Source organism: Leucoraja erinacea, chromosome 8 (assembly GCF_028641065.1).
Source record: "Leucoraja erinacea ecotype New England chromosome 8, Leri_hhj_1, whole genome shotgun sequence".
NCBI classification, from domain to species: domain Eukaryota; kingdom Metazoa; phylum Chordata; class Chondrichthyes; order Rajiformes; family Rajidae; genus Leucoraja; species Leucoraja erinaceus.
Genome location: NC_073384.1, coordinates 39,942,094 through 39,958,536, shown reverse-complemented (window position 1 = coordinate 39,958,536; position 16,443 = coordinate 39,942,094). Strand labels below are relative to the sequence as shown.

The following is a 16,443-nucleotide window of genomic DNA, read 5'->3' as shown; positions in this document are numbered from 1 at the left end:
CTGCCTTTATGTTCTCCCGGATCCATTCAGGAACATGTTGGAAGAACCACAGGTTCAAATGGCAAAGGTTAAAGAAAAGGGGAGGCTCTTTTAACAGGACTAGAGATACAAATAAATAGAAGAGCAATGACACAAATGAGCAAGGTAATGAATTGGAAACTAAATGAAGGTTAATTGTAAAACAGTAGATGGCACTAACACAGAACAATTAGTGTTGTTTTTTTGGTTGTTTTCTTTTTTTTTGTTGTTTTACCAGAGTTGTTTCCCAGAAGCTGCCAAATTTGTTTCGTAAATCTTTGATTATATCATGCTGTAAAAACAAAATTGATCAATTTTTGTCATTTCCACAGAGCGCAAGAACTCTCAAGTCTGGAAGAAAATGGAGAAATGTCTGAAAAGGGAGCGTAAAGTAAGAAAACAACCTTGCGTCATTTAGCCCTGCCAAGAGCTGAAAGGTTAGAGGGTAGGGCCGAGGATGCCCTGGTTGAGTTGCTCCAGGGCCTGGCCAAGATGGCCATCCGCGAGTCACGATGCCAGGCGGAAGAGGGCTCTGCCCGAGCCAGCTGCCTGTCCCTTTTCCGGGGTTACGTCCGGGTCCGGGTGGTGTTAGAGAGGGACTATGCGCTGTCCACGGGCACCCTGAGGAATTTCTGGGACGGCTGGGGACGGCAGGCGGTTGAATGCATCCTTGACAAGGATTGTAACGTAGTTGTATAGTACTTTATTTAGTATATTTGTTTGTCTTGTATTATGGTGATGGGTTCTGTTTTGTTTTATTGGTTTCTTTTCCATAATTGAATACAGTTTTTGATGATAAAATAAAAAAAGAGCTGAAAGGTTTTGCCTTCATTTCCAACTCCTTCCTTTGTAGTTACACAGCGAAAGAAAACAAAATCCTGTCAGGAAAAACGTTTTTGTTTTTATTAAAGCTTCAGTATCCGTTTTGTAACCTTTGTGAATGGATTTTATATTTTAATTTAGTTTGGTTTAGAGATAAAACAGGCCTTTCGGCCTACCGAGTCCACGCCGACCAGTGATCACCCACACACTAACACTATCCTACACACCGCTGTAAGACAGCAACTATGGCACCATGCTGCCCCTTCTTTCTCAAGTTAGCTTTGCTCCCTCCATGCCTGACACACAAATTCTCCCGTGTGAAAACTACAACAAAATTAGCTTGCAGGTAAATTGCCCTCAAAAGCTTTCACTGAGGTGAGGGATAGGTTGGCACATAGTGTCCATTTAATATCTTAGTATAGTTTAGTTGAGTACAGCATGTAAACCAGGCCCTTCAGTCCAATGAGTCCACGCCGACCATTGATCACTTGTTCCATGTTATCCCACCTACACACCAGGAGCAATTTTCAGAAGCCAATTAACTTACAAACCTGCATGTCTTTGGGATGTGGGAGGAAACCAAAACACCTGGAGAAAAACCATGCGGTCACAGGGAGGATGTATAAACTGAGTACAGACCACACCTATAGTCAGGATCAAACCCGGGTCTCTGGCGCTGTAAGGCAGCAACTCTACTACTGCAACACCATACCACCCCCAATGATGATTAGATTAATTTCAGAAGAATGCAACACTGTGCATAATCCCAGTCTCTGCAATGATGTAATCTAACTTGAAGAACAACTGACAGAATCATCTTTATTGAGAAAGTATTTCTCCTTGGGGTCATTTGTTCTGCACAGAAACATCAAGCAACGAAACATTGAGGTGTCCACATCATTTGTAATGGATTAATTGGGTAAACGCACAGAGGACATAGATTTAAGGTGAGGGAGGAAAACTTTATTAGGAACCTGAGGGGTAACATTTTCACACAAAGTTTGGCAAGTATATGGAATGTGCTGCCAGAGGAGGTAGTTGAGGCAGGTACCATCACAACATTTAAGAAATATTTAGACAGGTACATTAGATTGATTAGTACAGCTGTGTCAGGAGTTAAGGAGATAATGCAGGAGAATGGGGTTGAGAGGGAAAGAGAGGTCAGTCATGATTGAATGGCAGAGTAAACTTGATGGGCCAAATGGCCTAATTCAGCCTCTATAAATTATGGACATGGATAGGACAGGTTTAGAGTGATATGGGACAAACGCAGGCAGGTGGGACCAGTGTAGATTGGACATGTTGGTCGGTGTGGGTAAGTTGGGCCGAATGGCCTGTTTCCACTCTATGGTTGTGTATGACCACTTTGTTGGAATTAAACATCGCATCCAACTTAAAATAAGCAGCCAATTTAAAGAGCAAAGCTCACCGTGTGTAGTATTAAGAAAAGACATCTACAAAAGAAAATTTGTAAGGACATAAAAGCTATGAACCATAATCTAATATGTATAGTAGGAGAGATTAATGGAGGAAAATCTTACTTCAAAGGTTTTGACTTCTTCTTCACCATCTTCATCTTCTTCTACGTGACAACTCTGCGGCAACAGAACAGGAAAATGTCTCACTGAAAAGTGATTCACTTTAAAACTTGCGTGAGCCATGACTATAATTCTTAACCCAATTCTAAACTTCTCAGCTCTTTCACCATCATTTCAAACTGCTTTGCTGAGCTGATTAATTCACTTCAGGACTTCCAGCCTCGACACTGAACAATTTTGTCATAGATACCACGAGTAATTGCAACGTGCAAACGTGGCAAATGTTTATTCAAATATTACCTTTGCCATGATATCAGCATAAGCCATGTAGAGAAAGTCTTCTTCCAGGTTACTGTAGATTAAAACAAAAACATGTAAAAGCCATTTGGACAGGTACTGGATGGGAAAGGTTTAGAGGGATATGGGCCAAATGCAGGCAGGTGGGACTAGTGTAGATGGGGCATCTTGGTCGGCATGGGTAAGTTGGCCCAAAGGATATGTTTCCATGATGTATGTTTAGTTTTAATTATTTAATTAATTATTATTTTTTTTTTTTTAAACCTGAGTTTCACATTTAGGACTGCCCTTGATTCTGCTTGTGCAGAAGTAACAGCAAATGCTGGTTTACACTGAAGATAAGCACAAAATGCTGGAGTAACACAGCGCGTCAGGCAGCATCTCTTGAGATGCTATTTCTTTTCCTTTTCCTTTCCTATTTCTTTAGTTGCTGCCTGACCTGGTAAGTTACTCCTGCATTTTGTGTCCATCTTGATTCTTCTTGCTTGTTTCATTTGTCTACAAATTCTCATTTTTTTTAGTTTAGTTTAGTTTATTGTCACGTGTACAGAGGTGCATTGAAAAGCTTTTTGGTGTGTGCTATTCAGTCAGTGGAAATATTATACATGGTTCTTGGCCTGTCCCACATAGGCGATTTTTCAGGCGACTGCCGGTGACTGTCAAGTTGCTGGCAGTTGCCTGAAAAACCGGCAACTGGAACGGTGAATGCCAGTGGAACACACACACACACATTGTTTCCTTCACCAGCCCATTATGCAGGCGGGGGACAGGGCAAGTGAGGGGAGCGCTGTCTGAGTGAAATTCACACGGTGCAAAGCCAAGGTGATGCAGACACACACCACGATGAACAGGAAGGTTGGCGATGTAATTAAGACGGCTAAAGTACAGTGTACGGTAAGTCCTTTAAAAGAGGGGGGTAGAGGGGGGAGAAGGAGTGGAGACAACTTTTAAGAAGCCAGAGATACACGGCTGTGAAGTTCGGCGGACATTTAACATTACCGGTCGGTTATCCTTGGTTCTGAAAACTACTGCTTACGTTTTTTTCCCCAATGAGCCAATGAAATTTACCGGTCAGCACCGGCTACAACCTACGAGATCCTATGAGAACCTTCGACCTCCTGGCGACCCACTAGGACCTCCTGGCGACCCACCTAAGGCATGAGAATTCTCGCTACTCTCCATGGCGGCTTCATTCTGGTCGCCGCTAATATTTCAACATTAGTTCCCAGAATGTGGGAACTCCACACGACCATGAAGGTGACTTCCCGGCAACCACCCGCAAACATGTGGCGACAACAGAATGTCCTGGAGTCGCCTAACAATTCGCCTAAGTGGGACAAGCCCATAACAATCAAGCTGTCCACAGTGTACAGATACAGGATCTATTGAAGTAGAGGTTTAACTGAGTGGAGCGATTGTAATGAATGGTTGCAGATCTACTTCTGGGACCACCACGCAGAGAGTCGCCTGACTCTATTTTGAATATAATTTCATATCAATATTCAGTTAATTCTTCTCGTGGCTATGATTGCCATCTGTAAGAACATGAGGAAGGATTTCCAACAAGGTACTTTGGTAGCTGAACACTATGATCCCTGAAACTACTCTAGTGCAACCCCCTAGCAACCTTTCAGGGAACTTCACATCCTCCTTATAGTGTGGTGACCAGAACAAGACACAATGGCTAGTTGTGGTCTAACCAGACCTTTATAAAGATTCAATATAACTTGCTGGCTTTTATACTCAATACACATGTTTATGAAGCCCAAGATCTTACTCTCTCAACTCTTGAGAGCAAGGCCAAAGGTTATTCCACATAATATCACTCACATGAGTGATGGCAGCGTGGAATATCCAAGCCTGTGAATCAGTCTTCAAAGATGGAAGCAGGAACCCACAGATCCCTCTGTTCCTGCACACAGTTTAGAATGATGCCATCACATTTGTATTATATTTTAGTTTAGTTTAGAGATATAGCATGGAAACAGGCCCTTCAACCCACCCATGCACTATCCTACCCACTAGGGACAATTTTTACAGAATCTCTTCTCTAACTCCAGCAGACTTTACTTTAAACTTTAGAGATACAGCCCCTCAACCCACCAAGTCCATGCCAACCAGCGTACACTACCTCTATCCTACACACTAGGGATCATTTTTACAGAAGCCAATTAACCTACAAACCTGCTCAACTTTGGAATGTGGGAGGAAACCGAAGCACCCGGAGAAAACTCGCAGTCACGGGAAGAATGTACAAATTCGACACAGACAGCATCCATAGCCAGGATTGAACAGGGGTCTCTGCAGCACAAGGCAGATATTCTACTGCTGAGCAAACGTGCCGTCCTCTGGACCCAAAATGTTAACTGTCTATTTCCCGCTACAAATTCTGTCTGACCTGCTGAGTTCATCCAGCATTTGTTTTTCTACTCAAGGTTGTAGCATCTGCAATCTCTTGTGTCTCCATTACCTGGCACCTGGGTGACCTCTCTGATACAATGGTGAGCAGTACTTAAGAGACAAGGCAGAGATTGGCTGCTTGCAAAGATCCTGGAAACTTGAGAGCAAGGCCAAAGGTTATTCCACATAATATCACTCACATGAGTGATGGCAGCGTGGAATATCCAAGCCTGTGAATCAGTACCTTGTTCCCCAGAGTTGACATATCCAATTCTAGAGGGCATAGGTATAAGGCGAGAGGGTGAAAGTTTAATGGAGATGTGTACAGGTCGGCATGGTGGTGCAGCGGTAGAGTTGCTGCCTTAAAGTGCCACAGATCCCTGTTCGATCCTGGCTTGTATACTCTGGTATTTAGAAGGATTAGAGGGGATCTTATTGAAACATATAAGATTATTAAGGGTTTGGACTCGCTAGAGGCAGGAAACATGTTCCCGATGTTGGGGGAGTCCAGAACCAGGGGCCACAGTTTAAAAATAAGGGGCAAGCCATTTAGAACAGAGATGAGGAAATACTTTTTCACACAGAGAGTTCTGAGTGTGGAATTCCCTGCCAAAGAGGACGGTGGAGGGCGGTTCTCTGGATGCTTTCAAGAGAGAGCTCGATACGGCTCTTAAAGATAGTGAAATAAGATGTTATGGGGAGAAGGCAGGAACGGAGTACTGATTGTGGATCATCAGCCATGATCACATTGAATGGCGGTGATGTCTCGAAGGGCCAAATGGCCTACTCCTGCACCTATTGTCTATTGTCTATTGACTATTGGTCTGTACAGAGTATGTACATTCCTCCCACACTCCAAAGAAGTCCAGGTTTGTCGATTAATAGATTTTGATAAATTGTCCCAAATGCATAGTATAGAACTAATGTATGGGTGATCGGCACAGACCAGATGGGCCAAAGGACCTGCTTCCACACTGCATCTCTGAACTAAACTAAAACCTCTTTAAAATGAATGAATGTTCTGCCTCTCTCCACGGCAGCTGTCTGACTCGTCGTATATTTCTAGCTAATTGATACACTGTTGTCAACGTACCATTTTTCTGTGAGAGCTGTTCGACTGAAAAGTAGAATGAGTTGGTGAAGTGGGTCGAGGTGCTTGGTTCCCTCCTCTTCTTCAACTGGCTTCTCTCCCCCTGGTTTCTGGGGAAATCAACAAATCAACTAGAAAGTAAACTGCAATTCTATGGAAATAGCATCACTGCCTTTCACCACAATAACTCCGAATGGGTTTCTCCCCTCCACCCCGCCAGCACCCGCACCTATTTCGCCCCTCCCTCTCCCCCTCCACCTACATTCTTTCCTCTGGCTTCACAATTTGCAACCCTTCAATCTCACCTCTTGTTATTTTCATCTCTGGGCCTTTGTCCAATCATCTGTCTATCAACCCCCCCTTGCCTGTGTTCACCTGTTGCCTGTCATGCTTTGTCCTGCAGCTCATCACTTCTAGTGTTCTTTTCCTCTCCCATTCCCCCACAATCAGCCTGAGAAAGAGTCCCGACCCAAAACGTCACCTATCCATGTTCTCCAGATCAGCTGCCTGAGCCATTGAGTTTCTCCAGCACTTTACCACTTTATATCTTTTTATGGTCGAAGTTCCAATGTTCCTGGACCTAGTACCTCCAGTAAGGCATGTGACAAGATAGGCTGGTCTCAAAGTTCAAGACATATGAGATACAAAGCGAGCTGGCTAATTGGATCCAACACTATAGGTGATATGAGGCAGGGGACAATCTTCAAAGAATGACACAAAGTGCTGGAGTAACTCAGCGGGTTGGGCAGTATCTCTGGACAACATGGATAGGTGACATTGTGGGTCGGGATCCTTCTTCAGACCTGAACCGCACGTCTGAAGAAGGGTCTGGACCCGAAACATCACCTATTCCTATTCTCCAGAGATGCTGCCTGACCCGAAGAGTTACTCCAGCTTTTTGTGTTTATCTCAGCGGTTAAAGGATTCTTTTCTGATTGGAAGCAAAATATGAGGTACATAGTTCGTAAACTTGAAAGGCTCCCTGCATAATATTGACCTGAAGTTCTTTGCACTGAGAAGCTCCAAACCAAATCTATTAAATACAAATATTCTCCTTTGGCATTGCTGATCAATATGCACAGTAATAGAATATTTTTTCCATAATTCCATTTTGATGGGTGTATGAAAAAAGCTGCTGGAGGATGTAGTTGAGGCAGGTCCTGTTGCAACATTTAAGAAACATTTAGACAGGTACATGGATAGCAAAGGTTTAGAGGGATATGGGCCAAACACAGGCAGCTGGAGCATGTTGGTTAGGAAGGGCAAGTTGGGCCGAAGGGCCTGTTTCCGCACTATATGACTCCATGGTTTATCACTTAATATTTTATATTCTATATCTTATACTGTAATGATATAGATAGCTGATTTTTGATCTCAGAAGCTTGAGTGAAATTGTTTTCTCCTGGACTAAAAATGCTGGATGCACATGTCAAACAGTAATGTCTGTCGGAAGGGCTTACCGCAAACAATTAAGGCGCTGCTGGAAAACATTTGTAGAATAACCTTCCAGCATCTATCTCCTTATAATATTTCATGCAAATCTGGCTCCACGGGAACCAACTTCAAAATGTTACTCACGGCAATATCTTCTATTAGCTTATCTTCAAAATAATGTTCCTCGGTCTCGATCCATGACTTCTCGTAGCCTTGGAGGAAGAGATTGACAGCTCGGTGCCTGTAGAGGGACATCCAACGGCATTGTGACAGGGTTACTTGTTTTGCTTAATGGATAAGGACTGAAGATCATTGCACACAATATTAACCTGATTAAAGAAATGGATGCTGCTACTGAAAACCCATTACGTCGCATTTCACTGTCAGTTAATGCCATCTGTTGCCGTAGGTTTTGATCATTTCTCACCTCAAGCTAGATTTTTTCATCAGCCTCAATCTGATTAGGGTCCTATTTAATAATATTTACATCAACATAAAATGACTGTGAATCTTACATTTAAATTTATTCTCTCAAGCATATTTTTTGTGATTACACAACGTGCTCCAATGTGTTTAATAGTAACCTGATGGGCAACGTTTTCACTCAGGGGGTGCTGCGTATATGGAGCAAGCTGCCAGAGGAAATAGTTGAGGCAGGTAAAAATAACATTTAAAAGACACTTGGACAGGTACATGGATAAAAGAGGTTTAGAGTGATATGGGTCAAATGCGGGCAGGTGGGATTAGCTTAGACGGAATCTTGGTCAGGATGGACGAGTTGGGCCAAAGGGCCTGTTTCCATGCTGTATGACTCTATGATGACTCTGCCCCAGAAGATCCCCTGTATCCATGGCAGCATTAGTTGGCTTCTCATGCCTGAATTCACAATCTCCATCCTCATTTATAAAAGCCTCAGGGGTCCTGGTATGTGTTTAATAAAACTCTCACGCAGTTTCCTGCAGGTTCTCCAGTTTCTCCCATTTCTCTCTAATGGCTGGGTCTTCAATCATTCTCAGTTCCTGGAACTGGTTTGCATGCACTTGTAACCTCTTCGGTGACTTCATCAGGCTTTGCTTTAGACTTTAGAGATGCAGCATGGAAACGTGTCCTTCGGCCTACCGGGTCCGTGCCGACCAGAGATCACCCCGTACACTAACACTATCCTACACACTAAAGACAATTTGCAATTTACAGAAGCCAATTAAACTCCAAACCTGCACGTCTTTGGAGTGTGGGAGAAAACCCATGCAGTCACGCTGTACAAATTCCATACAGACAGCACCCGTAGTCAGGATCAAGCCTGGTTCTCTGGCAGCAATACTACCGCTGAGCTACTGTGCCGCTCATCTCCACACTTCTCAACATCATTGCATAACCAATCATGCTGACTTGTCTGTATTTTGTATTCATGTGTGAAGGGCCTCACTAAATTTGGTAAGCTAAAATGGGAGTGTAAATTTGTGTAGGTCATATATAAATTGCACCCTTTTGCTGCTTGGAACTAAATCTATCTATATATAATGTTGTGAAAAGTTCCCCTTGCTGTGACAAGGGCAATCTGATCTTGGCAGAGGATATGCAAAAATTCAATACTAGTTCTTTTACTGGCTTAGAACATAGAACACTACAACAACACAGGCCAAGCGGAGGTTTGGGCGGAAATTGGGCGTCCGCAACCAAGCTGATCTCCCAGCGTGGCTCCGGGAGAAATTCAAGCCCCCTCCACTCCTCCCCCCGACCTCTTTGTCCTGGGTCCCTCCATGGCCACCACCGGGGAGGAACGAATTCTCCCCAAGGGGTTTTTTGGCCCACAATGTTTAGCCAAACATGATGCCAAGTTAAACTGATCTTATCTGTTTGTACAGGATTCATAATCTCTATTAGGTTAGAATTAGAATTAGATTCCTTTATTGTCATTCAGACCTTTCGGTCCGAACGAAATTATGTTGTCTGCAGTCATACACAGAACCAATAAAAACAAAACATACAATAAACACAAATTAAACATCCACCACAGTGAGTTCACCAAGCACATCCTCACTGTGATGGAGGCAAAGTCTTAGTCTCCGTCTCTTCCCTCCTTGTTCTCCCTCTGCGTTGAGGCGATCGATCCAGGCCGGAGATGCCGCCCTCCAGTCCAGCGGACCTCCGTGGTGATGTCGCTGCCACCGAAAGCTGGAACGCCGTCTCCGCTCCGAGACGGCCCGCCACAGCATCAGCTCCAATTCCCTCCAATTCCATGTGCCTATCTAAAAGCTTGTTGAACGCCACTATTGTATCTTCCACATCCACCACCCCTGGCAATGCGTAACAGGCTCCCACCACCCTCTATGTAAAAAACTTGACCTGCACATCCCCATGAAACTTCCCATTCTCACATTTTCGCTATGCCTTCTGGTGTTGAGCATTTCCACCCTGGGATAATGGGTTCTGAGTGTCTACCTTATCTACACCTCTCATAATTTTATATGCTTCAGTCAAGTCTCCCCTCAACCTCTGAAGTGGCCATTTGGCTTAATTTTGTGTGTCGTAAATTATGGCATTTGCCTTTAAATTTTGTCTGCCTGTAATTATGTGGGTGGGTATTATCTTCAGAATGCTCCATAGATGCTGCCTCACCCGTTGAGTTTCTCTAGCATTTTTGTCCACCTTCGATTTTCCAGCATCTGCAGTTCCTTCTTAAACATTCTCCTAACTGTGTTTTCTCCTAAGTGACTAGAGGGAGCGATCTCTTGAACGATATAATAATCTGCCACTATATTCTCCATCATTTCAGGCACAGACTCGGTGGGCCAAAGGGCCTGTTTCCGTGCTCTATCTCTAAACTAAGCTAAACTACAAACTTGTATGTTTTTGAAGTGTGGGTGAAAACCAGTGCTCCTGGAGGAAACCGATGTGGTCACAGGGAGAAGGTACAAACTCCATACAGACAGCTGCCGTGGTCAGGATCAATCCCGGGTCCCTGGCACTGTGAGACAGCCACTATACCACCCCACCACTATGCCACCATGCGCTACTGTCCCCCATTCCTGTAATGGGGCGACGAGAACTGCATGCAATACTCCCAATAATAGTAGTGAGAGGGAAACAAATCATTTCTTACCGAGGTAAATTATAAAGTGGTGCCATCCTGAAGCAAGCCACCACTGCCCGCTTGCGTTGTTTGGACAGTAACTTGTGCCACACAGCTTTTTTAGATCTCTGTGGATGTTCAACCTGAAGTATTAAGTACAAAGGCAAACATTAATCTCACCGCCCCAACCGTGTGACTACCCGGAAATGACCCTCATTGTTCCTGCTGCAATGTGCTAGTTTAGTTTAGTTTACTGATACAGCGTAGAAACTGGCCCTTCGTCCACGTCTGAGGCAACCATTGTTCACCTCTACACCAGTTCCATGTTATCCTATTTATCGCATCCTACGCACTAGGGCCAATTTACAGAGGTGTACAAAATCATGAAAAGAATAGATAGGGTGAATGCACCAGAGTAGGGGATTTGAGATCCAGAGGACACAGGTTTAAGGTGAGGGGGGAATGATTTAATAGGAACCTGAGGCATAGCTCTTTTTACACAATAGGTGGTGGAACGAGCTGCCGGAGGAGGAAGTTGTGGCAGGTACTATTCCCACCTCCTGTCAGCTCCTCAATTTCCACCTCCAAGTCCCCAATAAAATGTGTAGAAAGAAACTGCAGATGTTGCTATATACCAGGATAGACACAAAGTGCTGGTATAACTCAGGGGGTCAGGCAGCATCCCTGGAGAAAAAGGATGGGTGATGTTTCGTGCTGGGACCCTTCTTGGGTCCAGACATAATGGGGGCTTAAAGTGCAGGGGAGAGAACTGAGGGTATGACTCTTACCGAAACATTACCCAGACCTTTTCACCAGAGATGCTGCCTGACCCACTGAATCATTCCAGCAGTTTGTGTCTACCCGCAACACAATGGTCGGCACTCTGCCATATCGTTCCGAATACACCCACTGAGTTGAGCTCTGGAGATCAACACAAAATGCTAAAGTAACTCAGCGGGACAGATAGCACCCCTGGAGTGTAGGAATGGGTGACATTACTTGTACAGATCCTTCTTCAGACTGAGCTCTGGCACCTGTCTTTGTTTTAAACCAGCATCTGTAGTTCCTTCCTACACATTTTGTAAGCTCCAGTGGACTTCTCTTGATTACTGATCCTAGGTAATGACCAGACCTGTTCCAAATGGAGGACCACGTTGGCAATATCCAGCACACGCAGGACAGTTTTCTCTGGGTCAGACGTATCTTCGTTCCGGTTGGGTAGATCTTTGTAAAGTGCCATCTGCCATCGAATAGCAGGATCCTCCAGCTGTTGGAACAGACATGTGTCAGTCGTCACACCACAATATCCACCAAGCACAGCGCACTTCTTTTTCAAAACCCATGCTGCAACTTTAAATCACCAAATGAAGAAATGTTTCCATAGTTAGGGTCCTCACTAAACATTCAATCGACAGCTTTTAAAACATAATCACTTCTGAACAATTTAAACAGCAGGTTGGAAAAACAGGATGAAAAAAAAGATCACATTTTAAACAGCTGTACACATTTACACACTATGAATTTTGGAAATTGATAGTGAGGGTCTATTTAACGGTAGATCAGCTGCAATTAAAAATTCCCTTCAGACCATAATAACACATCGGAGCGGAATTAGGCCACTCAGCTCGTCGAGTCTTTCCCGCCATTCAATCATGGCTGATCTCATTTTCCTTCTGAACCCCACTCTCCTGCCAGCTTACTGATCAAGAACCTATCAATCTCCGCTTTAAAAAATACCCAATGTCTTGACTTCCACAGTCGTCTATGACAATAAATTCCACAGATTCACCACCCTCTGGCTAAAGAAATTCATCCTCGTCCCCATTTTAAAGGTACTTCCTTCAATTTGAGGCTGTGCCCTTTGCTTCTACTCTCTCCCACCACTGGAAACATTTCAGATTATTTAAGCAATGAATGCTTTTGGAACTTTGCATAACATTGCTTCTCCAAGCCATGCTAAAATAAAAGCAAGGCTGTGAAATGAATGGAAACTATAAGAAACCATAATTCATACATATCAGATGATTATGCAAGCATCACACGAAAAAAGCAACGAATACCTGAAAATTATTACAAAGCACACATAAGCTCAGAATCCAAAGCATTCATGTCGTGGCAATAACCACTGAACCATTGAAAAAGTTGCAAACATAATGTTAAAATGGCAACACAATGGTTAGAGAATCTATCATTTGGTTAGAATTAAAGCATTGGGATTAGTGGCAAAATAGCCTTTTCTGTCATTTTGTCCAGTTCAAGAGAATCATTTTTTCCACACTGGAAATTCCTTGGTGCAGATGTTATAATGGATTAATAACCTCCACACATGTATTAGAGATACCCGATGATGCCTCCACTGAACTACCTACAGCTGTGATGATTCAATCCTTTGAAGTTTAATGGAAAGAAATTGGGTGATTGGTGTTCAGGAAATCGCATATTTATTAACTGTAATAAAAAAGATAGCTTTTTCTTTCAGAAAGATGCTGCAGCTTTAGAGTATATACTAAAATGCAGTATGCTGCTGGTGATATGTTTGTTTAATTTATCAATAGCATATCTAAACTATAACTGTTACCCGCATAATTAACCTCTGTAAAATATACCAGCAAAGCACTAGAGACACAGAAGTTCAACTAATGCAATTTAAACTAACTGCATATTTCTATTATTTTAATATGTTTAAAGGCAAATTTCCAAGAAAAAAATCTGATTGAATAATATCAATTTATACACAATATGCATGCAAACATAAAATATGAAATATATTCCATGGTTAAGTGATTTGTTTATCCAGAATTGGGGTGTTATTCTTATGTTTGTATTTGAATTAAACATCTTATCTTTCGACTAAAATGCGAGCCTTGAATAAATATATACTTCAAGCACAGTTCTTTTGCAAAATAAAGAATCTACCATCAACACCTCATGGAAGCTTGGTGCCATCTTATTTTATTAATTAGCCCTTATAGATTATTCTGACTTACATCGTTACCAGTTTGTTGCACCCAAGTTTGTTGGTCCCTACCACTTTCAGACTTTTCTTGGTCTTACAAGCCAAGATCTCCAAATAATTGAAGAATAATTGAATAATCTGAAAAAGGTTTTCGGCCCGAAACGTTGCCTATTTCCTTTGCTTCATAGATGCTGCGGCACCCGCTGAGTTCTCCAGCTTTTTTGTGTATCTCCAAATAATTTGACTGGTCTTTGAGTGTCTTGTCAGAGGCACAATGTTTAGATTAATTACTGTCACATGTACCGAGGTACAGTGAAAAGCTTGTTTTGCATGCAATCCAATCAAATCAGATAATACTATACAAAAGCACAATCAAGTCAAATTTATGTACTATAGGTAAGGAAAGATACAGAATGCAGAATATTGTTCTCAGCATTGAAGTGCATCAGTTCCATAGACAAAATCCAATGAATGCAATGGGGTAGAGGTGAATTGGACAATTAGCTTCTGGAAAGACTGTTCAGAAGCCTGATAACAGAGGGGAAGAAGCTGTTCCTGTCTGGTGGTGCACACCCTCAAGCTTCTGTATCTTCTGCCCAATGGGAGCAGGCAGAAGATGGACTGACCGCAGTGGGGCAAGTCTTTGATTGTGTTGCATTTCCGAGGCAGCGTGAGGTGTAGATGGAGTCAATGGTGGGGGGTCTGGTCTGTGTGATGGACTGAGCTACAACTACAACCCTGTGCAATTATTTGCTGTCTTGTGCAGAGCTGTTCCCAAACCAAGCTGTGAAGCAATCTGACAATATGCTTTCTACGATGCACCTGTAGAAATTTGTAAGAATCAATCAATGGCTTTTTTTTAGTATGGACCAAGGACTTCTGGGATTAATGCCTGTTGCAACGGACCATTTTTGTATGGTCAAGTGTTTTTGAATACAAGTAGCTGACAAATTTGGACTTGAGTTGGTGAACCTCGGATTGGATTTGATACATTTGTTGTGCGCACTTTTCTGAATAATATTTAGTCTCTTCAGCAGTTCCCTATAATAAAATGCTTGAAGTTGAAAATCAGCATGCATTCATGCAGAGAGAGGGAGAGAGAGAGAGAGAGAAAATGTAACAGATGTGAATTTAAAACATAAAAGATGGAACAACCAAGCATTGACTTCAATGAAACGTGTTTGTAACCATGCTCTAACGTTGCAGTGCGAATGAAACGGGTGCACTTTTACCGCATGCACGAAAAGAGCAATTGGCCAGTGCGTCGTGCCAGAAACCTACTTTCCCCTGAAGGTGTAGATTATTGCGAATTATTTCTCTAACTTCATCCTCCGTGTCTTTCTGTTTCGAGAGGGAAAAATCATTAAGCTTTAACAAACTACCTTCCACACAGATCCACAACATCAGGCAATTCTCCGTACCTTTATCAATAAAACAGTAACAGCATCATCTGCAGAACCGCGTGGGCCTATTTTTTTCAAATACTTATATGAGATACTTCAGCTTTAGATCTTTGAGAGTTACACAGGTTCCAACTCCTTATGCAACATAAGCCATAAATGGTTCAACGGTACTTTATTATTGCATGTACTTAGGTTCAGTGACCAATTTTGCACACAGTTCATTAAAAGTCTTAGTAAAGACAGGCCAATCGTGCTCAAGTACAAGAGTGTAAGATAGTACATTACAATGAGACAGTCAGTGGCCCAGTGGTAGTGGTGCTGTATTAAAGCGCCAGCGACCCGGGTTCGATCCTGACTAAGGGTGCTGTCTGCATGGAGTTTGTAGGTTTTCCCTGTGACCACGTGGGTTTTCTCCAGGTGCTACGGTTTTCTCCCATATTCCAAAGATGTGCAGGTTTGTAAGTTAATTGGCTTCAGTAAATTGCCTCTGGCGTGTAGCGTGGAACTAGTGTATGGGTGATCACTGGTCCACTCGGACTCCGTGGGCTGAAGAACCTGTTTGCGCGCTGTATCTCTAAACCAAGTACCCAAGAATTGCCACATTTCCGGCAACATCTTGTACGATTCAAGTCCGAAGTTGTTATAAATATCAAATATTAACTTGGCCATAAAATCTGGAGGTCAGGGTGATGTTTTAACTATATTTTGTTAGGACAAGAAGGGTTTAGGGTCCTCAGACCACCATCATTGCCTTACTCAGCTCAGTTAAACTGGATGCAAGCTGAAAAATAAATTGCAGATGCTGGAAATGTGAAATAAAAATAGAGAATTTTGGAACTACTCAGCATGTAGGGCGGCATCTGTGGAGAGTGAAACAGAGCTAACCTCATCAGGGGACAATACTTGATAGATTGGAATCACTCACTGAAGTCACTGCAGCACAAGTTAAACCACATGGAAAGGTTACATTTTAAATGCTAAGAGACCTAACATAGGCAAATGGGATTAGTGTACATGGGCAAAAAAGTTATCATGTACAGGCTGGCAGGCTGATAAAACTCCAATAATCAGGATGGCAGTCTCCCTCACGTGTTGGTACAACAAGAATCAGTACAACTACTACCTGTCATCTCACTCACAGCAACAGTTATGTTAGAAATCGAAGCTGAAGAGATTACTCTTAAAGATCTGTTACTTTAGATTCTTCGGGACTGAATTACCCACATAGAAATGAAGTATTTTTATTACTGGAATTATGATGAATAAGCCATGAGTTATAATAGCAGTAAAATGAAAGAAATATCACAGTTGCACAGCTGGTAAAGCTGCTGGCTCACAGCACCAGAAACCCGTGTTCGACCCTGACCTCGGATGCAGTCTGTGTGGAGTCTGTATGTTCTCCCTGTGACCGT

General features: G+C 42.8%; 1 protein-coding gene across 1 annotated transcript in view; it reads right to left on the bottom strand.

Annotated features, from left to right (window-relative positions):
* The window catches only part of ryr2a (ryanodine receptor 2a (cardiac)), a 426,354-nt gene that overhangs the window by 65,595 nt on the left and 344,316 nt on the right, over nucleotides 1-16,443 (bottom strand). Inside the window, exons 72-78 of the mRNA XM_055640013.1 lie at nucleotides 14,910-14,969; nucleotides 11,805-11,939; nucleotides 10,703-10,815; nucleotides 7,744-7,840; nucleotides 6,169-6,275; nucleotides 2,679-2,730; nucleotides 2,382-2,435 (exon numbers count right to left, since the gene is read on the bottom strand). Coding sequence (XP_055495988.1) covers nucleotides 2,382-2,435; nucleotides 2,679-2,730; nucleotides 6,169-6,275; nucleotides 7,744-7,840; nucleotides 10,703-10,815; nucleotides 11,805-11,939; nucleotides 14,910-14,969 — 618 coding nt within the window. The remainder of the gene's footprint in view (nucleotides 1-2,381; nucleotides 2,436-2,678; nucleotides 2,731-6,168; nucleotides 6,276-7,743; nucleotides 7,841-10,702; nucleotides 10,816-11,804; nucleotides 11,940-14,909; nucleotides 14,970-16,443) is intronic.